At 40.8% G+C, this 19,494-nt stretch overlaps 1 protein-coding gene across 1 annotated transcript in view; it reads left to right on the top strand.

Annotated features, from left to right (window-relative positions):
* The window catches only part of syne2b (spectrin repeat containing, nuclear envelope 2b), a 195,717-nt gene that overhangs the window by 69,304 nt on the left and 106,919 nt on the right, over positions 1-19,494 (top strand). Inside the window, exons 54-67 of the mRNA XM_080042180.1 lie at positions 779-912; positions 1,767-1,896; positions 2,215-2,388; positions 2,514-8,762; positions 9,154-9,402; positions 9,731-9,886; positions 10,714-10,955; positions 11,417-13,484; positions 14,077-14,411; positions 15,186-15,330; positions 15,856-16,056; positions 16,630-16,889; positions 17,568-17,658; positions 17,817-17,885. Of these exons, the coding sequence (XP_079898306.1) occupies positions 779-912; positions 1,767-1,896; positions 2,215-2,388; positions 2,514-8,762; positions 9,154-9,402; positions 9,731-9,886; positions 10,714-10,955; positions 11,417-13,484; positions 14,077-14,411; positions 15,186-15,330; positions 15,856-16,056; positions 16,630-16,889; positions 17,568-17,658; positions 17,817-17,885 (10,503 nt within the window). The remainder of the gene's footprint in view (positions 1-778; positions 913-1,766; positions 1,897-2,214; positions 2,389-2,513; positions 8,763-9,153; positions 9,403-9,730; positions 9,887-10,713; positions 10,956-11,416; positions 13,485-14,076; positions 14,412-15,185; positions 15,331-15,855; positions 16,057-16,629; positions 16,890-17,567; positions 17,659-17,816; positions 17,886-19,494) is intronic.

Genomic DNA, 19,494 nt, shown 5'->3' with positions numbered 1-19,494 from the left:
TACTACTTTACTTATACTAGCTGTTATACTACTTAAACTAGTTAGACATGTGTGTTAGAACTTTACTTATATTATTGATTGATTGATTGATTGATTGATTGATTGATTGATTGATTGATTGATTGATTGATTGATTGATTGATTGATTGATTGTCTTTTTTTCGAACATGCAAGCAATAAAAAAAAAATCGTATACTACCTATATATAATTAGTATACCACTTTGCTTATACTAGTTAGACATATGTGTTAGAATAGTCCAATTCTTCCAGTGTTATTGAAATTCAAGCACTTCAAGTTCAGTGAATAAGCTGAAAAGATAAGAGGTAAGACTTGCTAGAGGTTAAAGAAAAAGTGTAGGTGACCACAAATGTAAAAGATCATTTAAATTTCAGAGTTCTACTTATAGAGATAAGGGAACAAAGAATGGGTTCACAACTTTTAAATATTCTGCATCAATCGAAGTAAATGAATCCATGAAAGTTGATGCAACAGCTGAAGCAGTATTTGGACAATAATGCACTGCAGAAAGTAGTAGATTCATATAATTGTATGATAGATTTTTAGGTTTAGAGTAAAATTAAAACATTAAACTGCATAAATTGCAATAGAACTGGAAAAAAAGGAGTTATTCTAAAACTGTTGAACCAAAACACAAATTCTGACGTAAATAAATCTTCCGAAAAAGGTTTTGTACATTAGGTGAGCAAACCTAATGTAGAGCATCGTTGCAGACATGAATGTTACTTACGTGGTTTTGTTGTCTTCCTTCTCGTTAGAACTGTGATATGTCTCTACAAGATCTGGGTGTGAAAGTTCATGACCTTAACAAGGAAGTGAAGGCTTCACCTGCCACGGAGCTGCCGACAGAAATCATCACTATGGTGGAATCCTTATGCCAGCAAAATGACAGGTACCTTGACTCACAACTGTTATAATTTCAGCTTTGATATACAGCTCTGGAAACAATTAAGAGACCACTCCAAATGTTCAGTGTCTCTCGTTTCACTATTTATAAGCATATGTTTGAGTAGAACAAACCCTTTGGTTTTATGATATAAACTACTGACAACATTTCTACCAAATTCACAATAAAAATATTATGATTAAGAGCATTTTCAATAAGTAATGTAGAGATGAAGGTTGAAGAAAAATCTGGTCTCTTAATTTTTTCCAGAGCTGTAGTAGATCATTGTCAGATAAATGATGACCCTAATTGTTACACAGTTCATAAGACAGCTAGCACCACTATATTTGATAAACACTTAACATTGGAAAACGATTCATATAATCGTGTTTAAGTAAAATCTGTCCACTTCACCACTTGGGCTTGTTAAACTGTATATGACCTATTTAAAAAAATTCTACATGAAAAAGTCTCAGCTGGCATCCGTCTACGTCAATTTAGCTTTCAATTATTCTAACATACAACCAACATGCCTTTGTGGGTCATGCTGATCCTGATTAATGACATTGAAAGACATAGTTCTCCTGATTTATAACCTGAAATGTCCAAAGATTACAGTTGATCTAATCTTGAAAAAAAGCAATATAATATTTTTAATATGTTCTTGTGCTTGCAGTTGTTTCACTTGCAAACCGTTTTAAAGATAATTTATTTGGCTTTTTATTGCTTTATTGGATAGCTCACGGGCACACCCTTGCAAACTGTTGTATGCTGAATCAATCGTATCTAGTATATTACATGCAGATACCATGCAAAATGTTGTGTGTTTACAATAATCGTTTTCCAATTATTGCCTACAGCCTTAAGTCCAGAATGAGTGAGCATCAGGGCACCTGCTCTACAAACACAACTCGCTATGTGATGGACTGTCTCCACGGTCTTCAGGAGTGGAACCAGCAGAAACCATCTGAGTCCATTTCTTCTTTGAAGGTTCTTGTTATGCTTTTACTGTTTTGTTAGGCCAAAGTAAATACTGTGTTTAATCAAACATTTGTAAAGTTTAATACATCTATGAGTGTCATAGTTCCTAGTTCAATTAAATGGTAGATATTGGATATAAGAAGATATGATTTAATTGAGAGACAAAATTCAAGAAAAGGTTGGTGAGCTATGGGATTGGTGGAGTGTAACATTTCAACTATATGGAACATTTGACAGTGGTTTATTTATGCTCACGTGGCAATGTATGATTTGTTCGATTTTTTTATTTCGACAAACACTTTTAACATTCTTATCTTTTGGTTTTAGGAGAGTTTTGAAGAAGGAGAAAAGCTGCAGGTCGGCCTGCGAGAGGCGCTTTCTCAGAAGACGTTTCTAACCGACTGCCTGATGCCAGTCCTGTTTGAAAAACTGGAGAAAGACGGATCAGCTACTCTCAAAGAAGCAGAAAACCATAAGGCTTCTCTCACCAAAAGCTTGAAGGTATTTAACTCAAGTTAAAAATATTTATTTATCTGATGTCATTCATTAAATACTGCATGATTTATTCAGGATACAGATACGTAACACTGAGGTAACTGATGCAAATTTGTATCCTTTCATTCAAGGAACTTGGTGAAAAGAGAAAGAAAAAGCTGCCTGATGTCCCTCGTGGTAATCAAGAGGAGACAAAGACACCTATAGTGGCACCACCAAGAAAAAACAAGCGCTCACCTGAGAAAAAAATAATACAGCTGCCGGAAGCTGAGGCTAAAGCATTAAGGTCTACTGAGACAGCGGTGATGGAAGACACAAAATTAACTGTTGAAATTACAGAAACAAAATCTCAATACAAGAGTATGATGTGTGCGTTGGCAACAGCCCAAAGTTTGACCACTTCTGAAGAGGCACAGTTCAGAAGCACGGAGCTCGTTATCACAACTGAGCCCGTTGAGGCTGACAAAATTAAACCTGCTGTTCCGGAACCTGTTCTGATCCAAAAGGTAACTGAGCATGTCCTTGAATCACTCCAGATTAAGCCAACTATTGTACCACCCAGAAGAAAGGCAAAGAATGGTGAAAATTCCACAACTTCCGAGGCAGTTACCCAAGTGATTTCACCGGATGCGAAGCCTGAACAAATTAAGAAAGAAGTTAGCGACGATCGAAAGTCTTCTATTCCTGATGTGGTCACAGAATCAACTCAAAGTACTGTTGTGGAGATGGGTAAGCTATCACCAACCAAAAGAAAGTCAAAGGGTCTGAAACTTTCCCCAGAACCAACTACCACAGAGACGACAAAGACCGTAGAAGGGCCAGATAGTCAAAAGCCTTCTTCAATTACAGAAAAGGCCACAGCAACAACTGTGACTACTGCTGTCGAAAAAGGAAAAGTTTCAACTACCAAAGAACTGCCAAAAACCAAGATGGAGTCTGACAGTCAGAAGCCATCCTCTACTTCGGAGGTGGTGACAGTAACAACTGAGATTAGGGAAACTACTGTTGTGGAAAAGGGACAGGTCTCCCCTACCAAAGTAATGCCAAAGGTTCTTGAGCTTTCCCCAACACTGGCAAAGACTAAGGAGGTGTCTGGAAGTCAGAAGGTGTCTTCAACTTCGGAAGTAGTGACAACAACAACTGAGATTACTGAAACTACTGTTGTGGAAAAGGAAAAAGTTTCACCAACCGAAAGAAAGTCAAAGGGACGAAAACCTTCCCCAGAACAGACAAGGACCAAGGAAGAACTGGACAGCCAAAAGTCTTCTTCAACTACACAGGTGGTCACAGCAAAAACGGACATGACTGAAACTGCTGTTGTGGAAAAGGGACAGGTTTCACCTACCAAAAGAACGGATCAGAAAACTTCCCTAGAACAGATCAAGACCCAGCCTGATAGCCAAAAGCCATCTTCAACTTCGGAAGAAGTGAGAACAACAACTGAGATTACTGAAACTACTGTTGTGGAAAAGGAAAAAGTTTCACCAACCGAAAGGAAGTCAAAGGGTCGGAAACCTTCCCCAGAACAGACAAAGACCAAGGAAGAACTGGCCAGCCAAAAGCCATCTTCAACTACACAGGTGGTCACAGCAAAAACGGAGATGACTGAAACTACTGTTGTTGAAAAGGGACAGGTCTCCCCTACCAAAGTAATGCCAAAGGTTCTTGAGCTTTCCCCAACACTGGCAAAGACTAAGGAGGTGTCTGGAAGTCAGAAGGTGTCTTCAACTTCGGAAGTGGTGACAGTATCAAGTGAGATAACTAAAACTACAGTTGAGGATAAAGATATGGTTTCACCAACCGAACGGAAGTCAAAGGGACGGAAATCTTCCCCAGAACAGACCAAGACCAAGGAAGAACTGGCCAGCCAAAAGCCTTCTTCAACTACACAGGTAGTGACAGCAAAAACAGAGATTACTGAAACTACTGTTATGGAAAAGGGACAGGTCTCCCCAACTAAAGGACAATCTACAGTTATTGAAATCTCGTCAGAACTGCAAAAGACCAAGGAGACGCCTGACAGTCAGAAGCCTTCTTCCACTACACAGGTGGTAATGGCAAAAACAGAAATTACTACATCTACTGTTTTGGAAAAGGGCCAGGTTACACCAACCAAACGGAAGGATCGGAAACTTTCCCCAGAATTACCAAAAGCCAAGGAGGTGTCTGACAGTCAGAAGCCTTCTTCAACTCAGGAGGTGGTCACGGCAAAAACTGAAATCACTGTTGTTTCACCTACCAAAGAACTGCCTAAGACCAAGGTAGATCCAGAAAGCCAGAAGATGTCTTCACCCTCAGAGGCACTCACAGCAACAACTACTGTTGAGGGTAAAGAACCAGTTTCACCAACCAAAAGAAGGTCAAAGGGTCGGAAGCCTTCCCCAGAGCAGACCAAGAAAGATCCAGGCGCTGTGATACCAACTTCAACTCAAGATGTAGTGACAGCAAAAATGGAGATTGCTGAAACTACTGTTGTGGAAAAAGGACAGGTCTCCCCAACCAAAGGCAAGTCAATGGTTATTGAACCTCCCACACAACCGACAAAGACAAAGGAAGGACCTATCACTCAGAAGTCATCTTCAACTGCTGAAGTGTTAACAACAACAACAACGACGACAACAACTGAGATTACTGGAACTACTGTTTTGGGGAAAGATACGGTTTCACCAACCAAAAGAAAATCAAAGGATCGGAAATCTTCCCCAGAACACACAAAGACCAAGGTTGAGCTGGACAGCCAAAAGCCTTCTTCAACTCCTGAGGTAATGACAGCAACAACTGCAAGTACTGTTGTAGAAAAAGGAAAGGTTTCACCTACAAAAGGACAGTCAACGGTTCCTGAACTTTCCCGAGAATTGCCAAAGACCAAGGAGGAGTATGAGAGTAAGAAACCAGCATCAACTCAGGAGGTGGTCACTACAACAACTAAGATTACCGAAACTACTGTTGTGGAAAAAGGCCAGATTTCGCCAACCAAGAGAAAGCCAAAGGGTCTGAAACTTTCCGAAGAACTTAGTACGACAGAGGTGATAAAGACCAAGGAAGAGGCTGGCACTCAGAAGCCAACTTCACCTGTGCTCGTGGTTACAACAACAACCACAACGAAAAGTACTGTTGTTTCACCTACCAAAGGAGAGCCAATGGGTATTGAACTTTCTCAAGAACTGCTGAAGACCCAGGAAGAGCCGCAGAGCCAGAAGGTGTCTTCAACTCCAGAGGCAGTCTCAGAATCAACTGAAACAAGTGCTGTCAAAGAAAATAGGATTTATCCAACCAAAAGAAGATATAAGGGTCCAAAGTCCACCCTGGAACTAACTACCAAGGAAGTGACGGACACCAAGCAAGAGCCTGACATCCAGAAGGCTTTATTGAGCTCCATAGTGCACCCTGGCTCTTATGTGGAAGAAACAAAGAAAATAGCAACCATTATTCTAGATGTATCAGATCCTTTCATGCCAACGCATAGGATGTTAACGGGTCTTGATGTTTCCACAGTCCCAGAGTCAGTATCTCCACTTGGTAAAATGACTGGTGTGGAGCCTAAGGAAACAGAGCAGAATTCTGGAAATCGCCCCAAAACCCAAGAGTTTCAAGTGCAAGCTGAAACTGCGGTTGTGGAACAAAGTAAGGTTCAACCACCCAAGAGAAAGTCAAAGGGTGCTGAACTCCCTCTTCAACTTGCTGACCCTAAGGCACCTCAGCCAAAGGGAGAGCCTGATGGTCAGACATATTCTTTGACTTCCAATGTTCAAATTAAAAGTGTTGTTATTGAAGAAACAAATATTGTACCACCCAGAAGAAAGTCAAAGAGTGGTGACTTTTCCGCAACTTCCGAGACATCCGTTACCCATGTCATATCACCTGATGTGAAGCCTGAACAAATTAAGAAAGAAGTTGATCAAAAGCCTTCAACTACAGATGGGGTCAAGGGATCAACTAAAACTATTGTTGTGGAGAAAGATAAGCTTACACCAACCGAAAGAAAGTCGAAGGGTCAGAAACTTTCCCAAGAACTTACAACCACAGAGTCGACAAAGACCAAGGAAGGTCCTGATAGCCAGAAGCCATTTTCAACTCCAGAGGTGGTCACAACAACTACAACTGAGATTGAAAAGACAGCTGAGATTCAGAAGAGATATCTGGTGCTAGATGTTCCTGAGAAGGGAGTCACCCAGATATGTGAGATGAAACCAGAGACTAAGGCTGAAAGGGACTCAACTCAGTATACCTCAGAGATGCACCCTCAAAGGACAGAGACAGAGTTTTCACTAATAAGCTCATCTAAGCAAGAGATAATAAAACCAAGTGGAACAGTGAGTCAGCAGAAGCTCTCAGAGACCACACAGGATAGACCCAAAGAGGACAAGGAACATGGTGTCAAAGTAGAGCATGGTAAAGTGTTGACACTGGGAGTTGCTGATTCGCCCAAAAGCCTGGATGAGAAGTTGGTTGAGAAAATTCCCCTGGGCTCTGAAGTGCGCATTCTACAGCTAGATATACAGACCAGTCAGGAAGGGGAAAACACATCTGTCCCAAGCTCAAAAAGGATAGATACAGTTCAAACAAGTATCCAAAAAGTGCCAGAAAACAAAGATATGACTCCTGCTGATGTAAAGCCAAAAAAGGCCGCAGTAAAGATGACTACAATAGAAATGCGAGAAGGAAGTTCTGCCCAACCCTCTCCTGCTTCTGAAGCTTTGAGTCAAGACAAGGCATGGACAGAATTTGTAGACGTAAGAGTATCTAAGCAAGATCAAGTAAAACCAAGCCAAACCGGACAGTTAAATGTAACTGAAACGCAAATCGAAATCATCAAAACCACACAGGAAAAACCCACAGGTTTCTTGGAAATTGTTGTCCAAGATCAGCGCCCTACACTGTCAACAGCTGGCATGGATGTTGCACCAAAGACCCTGGATGAAAAATCTGTTATCATAAAGCAAATTCACACAGGACCTGAAGTGCGCATTGTACAACTAGGTATGCCGCCTAGTCTGAAAGAAAGCAGTATTGACAGTCAAGACAAAGTTGTTCTTAGGGACTCTGTTCAACCCATCTCTTCTGCGTCTAAATCACTGCAACCAAATGAGACAGAATTCATAGAAATAGGCTTATATGATCAAGACGTAGTGAAACCAAGCACAACTGAGATGGGGCTCTTGAAAATTGCACAGGCTAAGCCCACGGAGGTGAAGGAACAAGGGGTTCAAGAAGGGGCTCCTAAAGTGTCATCGCAGGGTGTGAACATTACAGACAAGTGCATTGATGAGAAGTCTGTCAGGATGGAGAAAATCCACATGAAGCCTGAAGTGCATGTTTTCCAAATAGATAAACCGACTACTCTTGATGAGAGTATCACTTTTATCAAATTATCTAAAGACTCAATGGTAGATATAGTTCAGACAGGAGAAATGGCAGCCAAAACGGAAGATGAGACAACTCCTGATGTTAAGCCAAGGAAAGCCACAGTTAAGACAAGAGTGGAAGTGCAAGAAATTAGTACAGAGAAAGTGTCTCAGAGTGACTCCTCTCAACCCACTGCTGTTGCTAGTACGACAGTGCAGCCAAGTGAAGCAGGTACAACACTTGCAGAAATTAGCTTATCTCTGCAAGACACTGCCAAACCAAGCCAAACAATGGTAACGCTAGAGGGCATGAAACTCATTCAAGAAAAACCCCAGAAGGAGCAAGAAATCACATCTGTTGTGATAGCAAAGGCGCCAAAGATTGGTGAGGATCAAGCAAGTGTCCAATCTGAAACAGTAATTGATAAACTATTAGCTAGACATAACTCTGAAGCAATGACACCTGATCAGCGACATGCTCTAAGGACATCATGTGAATCTCAAGACATATCAAAACCAAGTCAAAGTGTTACTCAGCAAGCATTATTTAAGACCACAGAGGAAAGACAGAAAGAGGTCAAGGATTGGAATGTACCGGCAAGCTTAGAGGAAAAGTCTGTTAAAAAGGGAGAAACATCCATGAAAGTACACGAATACAAAACGGTCTCCATGAAGGTACATGAATTCAAAACTGTTACAACAGAAAAGGAACCAAGCATGGAATCAAGTGTCCGGGTCGAGACACTTCAAGAAATCAAGGATGGTACAGCCATTGACAAGTCTGCAATCAAGATGACAAGGGTGGAAGTGCGAGAAAGCTTTACTGAATCTCTGTCTGAATCCAGTGTGATTCCTGGAGCCCAAACAGAGGTTAAAACAACAGATGCAAAGGACAGTAATAAAGCAGAACAGAAGGAGGATGTGAAGAAGACAATTCAGGAAGAGGAAAGGGAAAATATATTCAAAGTCGAGATACAAAGTGTTCCAGTGTACAAGACTGAAGAAATGAGGCCTCAGAGTACAGATTCAACACAGGTAAGACATGGAGGGCACACATCTGCAGACACACACATTGTCACATTTGGGATTAGTATTTTTAAGTTGTTTTTGACCCCTCCTTTTTGTACAGTATGTAGTTGTGTTAACCCTTTAATGTTCTTGCTGTGAAAAAAACTGTGGAAATTTCATTTATTAATATTTTTTCTTAGCAAACCTAATTCGCGGGTTAAAATTCTAACAACAATCTGTTTTGTAATTTTTTATTTCATATTTATTTTTTAATAGACTTCATATATGTATTTCACTGTGGGTCTCTACAACACGGTTAACAGAACATTACGTATTTTATTTAAATTTGTATTTAATTTTTCTGTGGGTTTTAGCCTATAACAACCACATTATATTTGTGTGTTCGCAATGTGAGCAGGTGAACAAAGAGGACAAGTCATCACCAGCATCGCTGCAGGCAGTGCTGAAATCCTCATCTGATATAATGATGGGTGGAGTAATGGTGGCGGAAGGATTCCCCTATCAGGAAAACAAATCCCAATCAGAAGCTATTGTTGTGACGACTGAGAAACTTGTTCTGGAGGAGCCAGAGGGATCAGCCATGAGGAAGATCTTCACAGAAATACAGCAACAAGCAGAGACAGGACCAGACAGTCAACTCATTGAGGTATTATAATTACTGCGTGAATCTACCACTAGGTGTCACCATAGTTAGAAATGTCTTATTCCTACACATAGTAACTATAACTGCAATACATACTTTATGAGAATACTGGTTTGATGTGCATGTATTTTCAGAATTGTTGGTTTAAATCTAGTTGCTTTCCACTGTATATCAACAAATACAGAATTGTCAAAAATAATGTTGAAAAAGGAAATACCTGGTAATTTCATGGTACTAGCGTCCTTATTTTAGAGAGACAAATAACAAGGAATAAAACAATATATATATAAAACCGAAATGTTGACCCTCTGGTGTGTTTCTGTGTTTTAAGGGCAAACCAGAGGAAGATGCTCCAGAGGCTCTGATGACATCCACCGCTGATCTGGAAAATCGTCTGAGTCGGCTGGTTTCTAAAGTCCTGAGCTGCAAGAACCTTCCAGCGGAGCTCAACCCAACGGCCATGGCCCAGCAGCTGGAGGAGGCTCAGGTACAAAATGGCAGCGTGCATGAACATGCTCATGTTATATGTTCCTTACGCCAGATCTGAGCTTGGTAAAACAGCTTTTAGCTTTTGTGCCCCTGACTCCTGGAACAATTTACAACTTAAAATAAAAATAGATACATTAATATCTTTTAACAAATTTAGATTTATTGTTTTTAATCTGCCCCACATAGACTGTAACTGCTTTGTCTAAGCAATGTTCTTCTTCTCCATTTTCGGAATGTTTTAATAGTTTTTTTCTCGTTGTAGTATATTGTGTATTTGTAAAACTTGACGTCATTGTAAAAGAGGGACATCACCCCTCAATTAATCTTTCAAGGTTAAATAAAGGAAAATTAAAATTAAATGATTCATTACAGAAATTAAAAAAATAAGTTATGGCAGCAGTGTCATTTTATACTGGTGAAGTTGGACAGTAGCTTGGAAAACATATTTTCATTTATTTCGCCTTATTTGTACAGGCAATTCATTAAGAATATTTCTTATTACAATGGCGGCCTGATAAGCGAGAATAATAGTGACCATAATGCCAATGCATAACTGTACCAGCTTGTTCCAGAGGTCAATATTTTAAAAAAGCATCCTTTGGCCGTACAATAAAGTTTTGCAAAAAGCACTCCACTCACTCATAGTAATTCACTATTTTTTTTCTTTTTTTTTTACTTGTGCCAAACATATACAAATTATAATATTGTATTATATTATATTATATAATAATAATAGGGTTATTCACAAAAAAACTTGTGGTTAGCTATTCCCATAAAGCTTAATTTATATAACTGTCTGTGTTTACTTTGGCTTGCTGAGTACAGGAGTGCAAAGAAGCTGCTGAGGCACAGGTGTTACTGCTCTCCCAGCTGAGAGAATCTGATGCTAAGAACAGTGATGCTCTGGAGCTTGTGGAGGACCAGTGGACAGCTGCCGTTCAGGATACAACCGCTGTCATCCAGAGCAAAGAGGCCCAACTGCAGGTGTTGACCGACTACAGCAGACAAGCCCAAGAAGCAACGACCACACTGGAGAAACTAACCACAGAACTGGACGCTGTTAGAATGTGAGTTGTCATCCATGGTTTTCATTTAATTTTTTGCTTACTTGGAGATTGCAATTTATATTACTCTTTAATATGATGCATAATTGAATGTAAATAACCGATACAGTTGGATCAGCTACACAGAACTCTTGATTGATATAATTTCAATCGATACTGTCAAAACAAAAAAATATTGTTGAATAAGTGTTGTGTTCAAGATCAAGGTTCAAGGTTCGATGTCTTTATTAGTGTCTCAAGAGGGCAAATTGGTTTACAACAAGGGGGTAGTGGTTTAAAACATACGAACAGTACAGGACAACAACAGACATAAAACACCAGAGCATGTACACAAACCTGGGCATAAAGTGCAAGTAGTAGAGTAAAAGTTAACCACAAGGTCTTAAAGTCATGAAGTGCCAAAAAAGTGCCAAACGATGACATAACGTACCAAACTAAAAAAAACTCAACTGTTTTTCTTTCAGGTCGCCAGAAGAGAGCAGCTCCAAGGAGGCAGAGCGTTTAAGCGCCTTACAGATCAGTATGGAGGAGAACCGAACAGTCCTTGGGAAGTTGCTTGTGACCCACGTCAAGCTATGCCCCCACCTCAGCCGGCTTCAGCGAGCAACCGCACAAACTGAGCAGAATAACCTGCAAAACAAGTGGAGGGGCTTGGAAAGATCTACTGAGAGGACCTTGTATCACACAAAAGTCCATTCTCAAGTGACCACGGGCCTTCTGTCTGCGATATCAGGTGTTCAGGAGCATTTGGAGACACTCGGCAAAGACCTTGAAGCCAAGTCTCCTTCTGTTAGTCAGTGGAATTGCTCAAAGGCGCAGCAGCTAATGGAGGCTAATGCTAAAGTTAAAGCTGCCCAGCAAGAATATCTTCATTTGCAGCAGATGTCGGAGGCCGTACTCCTCAGCTCTCGATGGGAAAAGGAAACTAAAGAGATACATCAAGGGCTTCAAAAAGTCAAAGACCAACTTGGCCGCACGGAAGAACTTGTATCTTCTCAAACTCAAAACAGCAGCAACCCCATCATGGAAAAAATCATTGTGGTGATGAGGGATGGTCTTGCATGGGCCAAGCAGACAGAGAGTGACATCGAAGGCAGGAGGAAGAGGGTAGCTCTAATGCCTGAAGAGGTGCATAGGCAGCTCAGAGATCTAAAGAAGATGCAGTCTGAGGTCATGGCAAAGCAAGTCCAACTGGAGTCACTGGTGGAGGAGGTGACAGAGTTTATTCCACAGTTGGACCAAGCTGAGGAGGTTCCCATGGTGAGAACATCTCTGGAATCCCTGGAAGAACTCTCAAAATCGACCACTGAGAAGCTAGCCAAGGCAGTGAGAGAGACCGAGTCAGGACTACAGACCAGAGAAAAGCTTTCAGAACAGATTGCGGACTTAGAATCTTGGTTTGTGGCTCACTTGCTTAGAGAGGCCTCAAGAAGTCTAGATGAGGAGCTCCGAAGCCCCACTGAGCTCGATCGCAGAGTTCGGCAAATCCAAGAGACCGTGGGTGAGGCTGAGAAGCAAGCAGCTGTCTGTGAGGTGCTTTTAATGAAGAGTAAAGACATGGCCCCGGAACTAAGCATCACGGAGAATTGTCAGCTTTTTGACAAGCTTACCGACTTCCAGGAAGACATCAAAGCAATCAGCAGCTACGAGAAGGCCAACAAAAAGGAGCTGGACGAACTCACTCAGACTGTAGATTCAAGCAAGAAAAATGTGGATACAATTGAAAAAAGGCTGAGGCAGATGTTATTAGATTTGAGTCGACACAGGTACCCGATCACAATAGAGACTGTGCTAGCGTTGGAGCCTTACAAACACATGATTCTGGAGCACAAGTCCCAACTGGACCTTCTGCAACCATGGATTCCCCAGGAAAAGACAAGGGAACTTCACGGAGTCATATCTGAACTTTGCAGCAAAATGGTCACCCTGGACTTGAAGGCAAAAGATCAAGAGAGGTACCTGAATATGAGGCAGTGTGTGGAGGACCTCAGGGAGAGCGTTAAGGAGCAAGTTCCTTTGACCAAAGAAGACAGTAGGGCTTTGGAGGAGAAGTACAAACTATGTCAGACCCTTCTTGCCAAGTTTCCACTGACAAAATATTTGACACAGGAGGCTAACTATAACCTCCAGATAATCTCAGCTGACCTGTACCCTTCACAGCTGAGAGTAGAGCAAGAGAGGCTTAAACAAAATGAGGAAAGTCTCGACATTTTGGAGATGACGCTCAACAATAACCTCAGCATCATCGAACGGGACGTCCTGAAGGATTTGGACCTGGACTTGGAGAGGGAAGCTTCTCAAGCATTCCTCTGGAAGACCAAGCAGGAGCTACAGAAACCGTCTGTGCTGGAGCCAAACGATGCAGCGATTGACAGTGAATATCGGAGAATTATGTCTTTGAAGAATATGGTGGAGTCAAGGATGAGAGCGCTGCAGGTTCTGGAGCAGAAGAAAGGAAGCAAAGAAGACAGACAATTCCAAGATCTGATGGACAAGAAGAAAGCCGTCCTCAGTGAATGTGACTCAAAAATGGCAAGTTGAATTTTTTCCCATATTGTTTTCTGATTTAAATTATTTTTTTAACTGCTGTTTTCTTAAGCGATTAATTCATAATTCCAAGTAATTTGAACTATACATCTGCTCTGTTTTTTTGGGACTTACTTTTCGTAATTTCAAAGAGAGAATAAATCTGATAAAATTGTGTCTTTAAGTTCTATAGATCATTGTTAAGTCGTAAAAACTAAGCATAAAGTAATTTTTCTAATGGATGCTTTTCTTGGAATTACAAGATAACAGGTTGTTAATTCAGAAACACAGCAGAACATTTTTCTTTCCAAGTGAATGCAGTACACAATTGTATAGCCCTAAAATTACAAGTTAGTTAGTTAGTTAGTTTTATTATTTGTCACATACACAATTGCACTGGGCAATGCGTAGTGAAATTCTTGTGTACGAGTCCGGCTGTAATTCAACTATATGAAGTGCAAGATTATAATAATGATTGGGTGGTCACTGGGTGGTGGGCTATGTAACATTGTCAGTCTGGTTTAACAGTGATGGCCTGCTGAAAGAAACTCCTCCTATAAGTGTTTGTATTTAAGAAATTGTGTTTCTTATATTCCAGGAGAACATCTCCCAGGCCAGGAAGTCTCTGCGAGGCTACACGTTCGCTGTCAGACAAGCGGTTGGCTTCCTGAGGGAAATCGAGGTTTCTCTGCAGCCTCCACAGGGCTCGGCCGGACTCTGCTCTGAGCGGCTGGACGAGACGCAGCAGGCCCTGGCTTCACTACAGCAGCAGTTCCAGGTCCATGTGGAGAAGCTCCAGACCCAGGTGGCCCTACATCCGTACCTGTGCCCACAGAAGGTGGAGCAACTTCAGGAGAATATTCTGAGTCAACTGCTGGTCCGGATGTCAACTCTCCAGGCAAAGGGCCACGTACAACTGGAAGGTCTCAGCAGGTAATATAGGCTCAAAGATGGAAGTCAGATTTTTTTGTTTTAACCTTTATTTATACAGGTAAATCCCATTGAGACCGGAGACTCTTTTTCAAGGGAGACCTGTTCCCATTCACACGTTACCATTCACACACACATTCATACACCGATAGCAGGCTAACTATCGACATTCACACCATGATTGATTGATTAATTTGATACTTGTATCAACAAAAATAAGGCAAATATTAACATGGACGTCCTATGCTAGAAGCAATCCAGCATGTCTACACCACTACATGTTTTGTACATTAAAAATATATTTAACACGGATCCAAGATCAGATTTCTATATGACAGTGTTACACACACACTGAGGTTAGAAGAAAAATCAGTATAATTATCACCTATATGTATTTTATTTAGAGAAACAAAAGCCAATATCCAAAAAACTTGCGTAAAAAAGACATACTACCTTGAAGAGACTATAAGACCAACCATAGACATTAGACAACCCGTTAATTATGTGCAATCAAACTTCTTTATGTCTATGAGTAGAAGCAATAGTTTCCTGTGTGTGTGTGTGTGTGTGTGTGTGTGTGTGTGTGTGTGTGTGTGTGTGTGTGTGTGTGTGTGTGTGTGTGTGTGTGTGTGTGTGTGTGTGTGTGTGTGTGTGTGTGTGTGTGTGTGTGTGTGTGTGTGTGTGTGTGTGTGTGTGTGTGTGTGTGTGTGTGTGTGTGTGTGTGTGGACAGTTTCCTTTGTATTGGACATTAATAGATTAATATTTCTGTATTTCAGGTGTGCAGAGAATCACAGGAGATTCAGCAGGAGTCAGGATGAGATCATGCAGAACGTGAAGAGAACAGAGAACATCCTTCTACAGGTCATCCGTCAGAAGGTCACCTGTCTCAGCGACTGCATTGACCAGCAAGACAAGCTCTGTGTATGTATTTATGAATCTGAATAATCTTTGTGGATCACTGCTTTAAGACTGGAATTTTTCACCACTTGGTTTGGCTTAAAATCAAAAGTCATGTCAGAAGGTGTGAACAAAAATGTATTCAAGACAATTATTCCTAGCTGATGCTGTTGTTTGCAATTGTTAATTTTGTTCTCTTTTTAAAATGCAATCTTCATTGAAAAGTTGATCACTGTTGTTAATTTTTTTCACATAAACACTACCAGTCAAACATTTTTGAACGCCTGCAATGCAATTTCAATATTTTATGTCGTATGTTTTTTATGTATTTTTATGCCCCTGTAAAGCATTCCAAATAGCCTTGTGTCTAAACTCTACTATTTATAAAAAAATGCTTTTTTTTAAACTTTTTTTTCCAGATAAAACATTAAGAACAGTTTCTTATTTACAATAACTTGACTATATTATATCAATGAATTTAACATTTCTATATATAAAAATAAAATTACATAGCCTTGCTTATTTTATGGACATTTTTCAAACTTGCAGAGTCTGTCTAAGGAGGTTGAGTCCCTTCAGAGGCTTCTGGATGATCTGAGTGAGTGGTGCTCAGAGCAGAGCTGTCGTGGAGGCAGAGAGGCTGCGGTCACCGCCGTCTGGAAGCGGGTTTCAAGACTCCGTCGCTGCACAACTCAGATGACAACGCGCACTAAACAGAGGATCGAACAATGGGCTGAAATCACCTCCAGTGTAAGTAAAAATTATACAGTAAATTTAGTCTGTTTTATATATAGTGGGCGTCCTGGGGAAATGCACCTGTTGGAAGACCAAGAAGAAGAAGAAGTACTATAGAATAAATAACTAAATACATCTTCACCTCATCACTTGATATTGTGGAAAGACTTGGGGCAGTGGTGGACTGTTGACATCTGTAGTAACTAGCTTCTTGTCCTTGAAGGCCACCATAGCCTCTGTGCATTTTCCCAAAGGGAGGGAGCGTTGCAATCTAGAATATCACCACTAGATGCCGCCATTGTTAATGACTTGCCTGTATAAATGAAGGAGAAATACAAAAATAAAAATACTTAGTGCTTGGCCAATCCCCTCGGGTGGAGAAGGCCTTTGTAGTCTTTGAGATCATAGATATTTTTCCTCTGATGATTATGAATTAGACAAAGAACCTAATCGTGCAAATGCTACTTCTGTTTCATCCTTCATACATTTGTCAGCTCATATTTATGTTTTACTATCACACACATTAAGTCCATGAAAACTTGTAATACCTTGAAAACATGCCTAACTGTGCTTGGCCTATTCCCTCAGGTGGAGAAGGCCTCTGTAGTGTTGGAGCAGGTGCAGACAGAGCTTCCAGACAGTTCTCATGTTAGAGGTTCCACAGAGGAGCTGACAGACCTTCTGCAGACCTGGGAGCAGTACCAGGACAGACTGGACTGTGAGCACAGAGCCCTCTCAGCGCTAGAACTGCGCTCTGCCAGGATGCTGGGGGTACCGGCTCATCTAGAACAGGCGCCCGCTGTCCCACTGTGTCAACAACTGCAGCTGATGCAGGCGCAATACAACAGGTGAGATAGTGTTTACAAACCTGGATGGAGATGTTTATTATAATAAATCAATAATGACTCCTGTTTGTAATGATTTCCACTGTTATAACATCTGAGAGAATTCAGACAATGTTTTATTTCCAAACACACTATTAGCATACAACAGGTGAGAGGGGGGTTGATGAGTAGTTTATAATAATAGAAGTGGCTGGAGACATTTTAGTTTTAATTTGTTTTTGCACCTAAACTAGTACCTAAAAAAAGTATTGGAAAAAAAACCCTGAATGTTGAGATAATGGTCGGTAAAGATGATCGTATAGGAGAAATTTACAAACGCAAACAGACAAGGTTTAGTCAAATAAATACCTGAATGTACATTTTGGACCTTTTTTATATATGTAAGAAGACATGTTCTGGAAGCAAAATAGCCAGAAATAGCAAAATTCACCAATTTCTTGAAAACACAATGCTTTTACCTGCCGCGTCTCGCCTTAAATTATTGCCCACCGTGGTGCAGTGGGTAATGGCGTCCCCCACGGGCCCAGGCCCTACAGCAGACCTGGGTTCAAATCCCGCCCGGGTCGTTCTCTGCATGTCTTCCCCTCTCTGCCCCATTTCACCTCTGTCCAAAAAATATATAAAAAAATATATATATATAGCCTATTAATCGTGTGTGTGTGTGTGTGTGTGTGTTGGCAGTGTGGCACATAGCAGCAGGGAGGGTTTGGAATCAGCCCGGTTGGAGCTGGAGGAGAGAGAGAAGCTTCGTGAGGACCTTCATGGCGTGAAGGTTTGGCTAAACTGTCTTTCTCATTTTAATAGTTTTTAATTATTTTATTCTCATTGATTTGTTTTGATTTTATTTATTTTACTTCTCTGTGTCACTTTAATATTCTCGTAATATAAAGTGCAATGCAGATAAAATATATTATTATTATTTTTATTAAGGTTTGGCTGGATGCTGCAGACGTTCTACTGTCGGAGATGGAACGAAGCAACAGCACACAGGAACTACAGGTGAGTAATATGAGCAAAATGAAACTCCCTATTTGGTCAGAATACTTAATAATTGCATTTTTCATGTACAACTAGGCAGCTTTTAGTTAGTGCGCGTGCATGCGTGCGTGCGTGCTTGTTTGTGTGTGTGTGTGTGTGTGTGTGATTCATTCACTACAGGTGATTAATAAGAGCAACAACAAAATCAGAATCCTAATGAAACACGTGTCCTAAAAATGCTTTTTCAGCATGTTTTCAAAAACAGAACCTTCAGAACAGTGCTAAGAATGATTCGATAAATTAAATGTAATTCAATCAAAAGCTAAATAAAATAAAATCTAAATGATGTTAGATAAATTAAATTAAGAGTCAATGCAGTTAGTGTGATAATGCAAAAGTGGCGGTTAACTGTGTGTAGCAGCCGGTGTACTCTAAATATGAAAGGTCTGAATGTGACGGTTGGCCTCCGTATGGGCTGAGGTCGTTTTGGTTTTCAAGTTTATGAACTGAACGACCTGTAGAATCACTCTGCCCTTTGTCCCAAAACTTGAGCAGAAGCCAAGATCTCTTCACACACACACACACACACACACACACACACACACAGGCACACATATTCACACACACAAACATAAACACGCATGCACACACAGACAGAGACACAGAGGAACAAACACACACACACACACACACACACACACACACACACACGTAGAGGGTCTGTGTGAATGAAAGACCCCCTCCATCCTCCTTGGTACCAGACACCTTTTGTCCTGTGCTGTAAGTGGATCCTGCAGGTGGCCTCTGTAGCCAAGTCACTTCATAGAGAACACACACACACACACACACACACACACACACACACACACACACACACACACACACACACACACACACACACACACAGTTCTACTCCTGTACTTGTGAGGACATTCGATGATATAATATATTCCCAGCAAGGACCTAACCCCTCAGTGTAAACCTAACTGTGCCCTAAAACCAAGTCTTAACTGAAAACTCAAATAGCCGTTTCAAGAAGTGAGGACTAGACAAAATGTCCTAATATTAAAATATTGTCCTAACCACTGAAAAATGCACAGACAGATGTTTTAATTAAATATTCAGACTTTCTTAAGACATCTTCACTTTCTCAACTCAAATAGCTTTTGCAAGAAGTAAGGACCAGCAAATAATTCTCCCACCTTTCCTTAAATAAGCATACTTTTCCTAATATGTCTTCCTTAAACATGTCCACATTTTTAAAATATAATGACTTTCCTCAAATGTCCAGACTTCATAGATTTATTTGAAAAAGCCTAAAAAATCATGTTTTTCCCCAAAATGTTCTCAATTTCTAAAATAGTTTATTGGTTGGTCCTCACAAAGATAGACAGACACTTTGCACTCACCATGTCTCACTCTCTCATGCAAGGAAACCATCTCTCCATACCCTCTCCTTCTCCTCCTTTGTATCTCTCTCTCTCACACACACACACACACACACACACACACACACACACGCACACACACACACACACACACACAAACATGCTCAGTTTCCCATAGTGATAACAAAATGCACCTCCCTCTTGAGCGGAGCATCGGACTTGTTCAGACCCAGGTAGCCTTC

This window comes from Ammodytes marinus, assembly GCF_949987685.1.
Source record: "Ammodytes marinus genome assembly, chromosome: 15".
Taxonomy (NCBI): Eukaryota; Metazoa; Chordata; class Actinopteri; order Uranoscopiformes; family Ammodytidae; genus Ammodytes; species Ammodytes marinus.
This window is presented reverse-complemented; position numbering and strand designations above follow the sequence as displayed.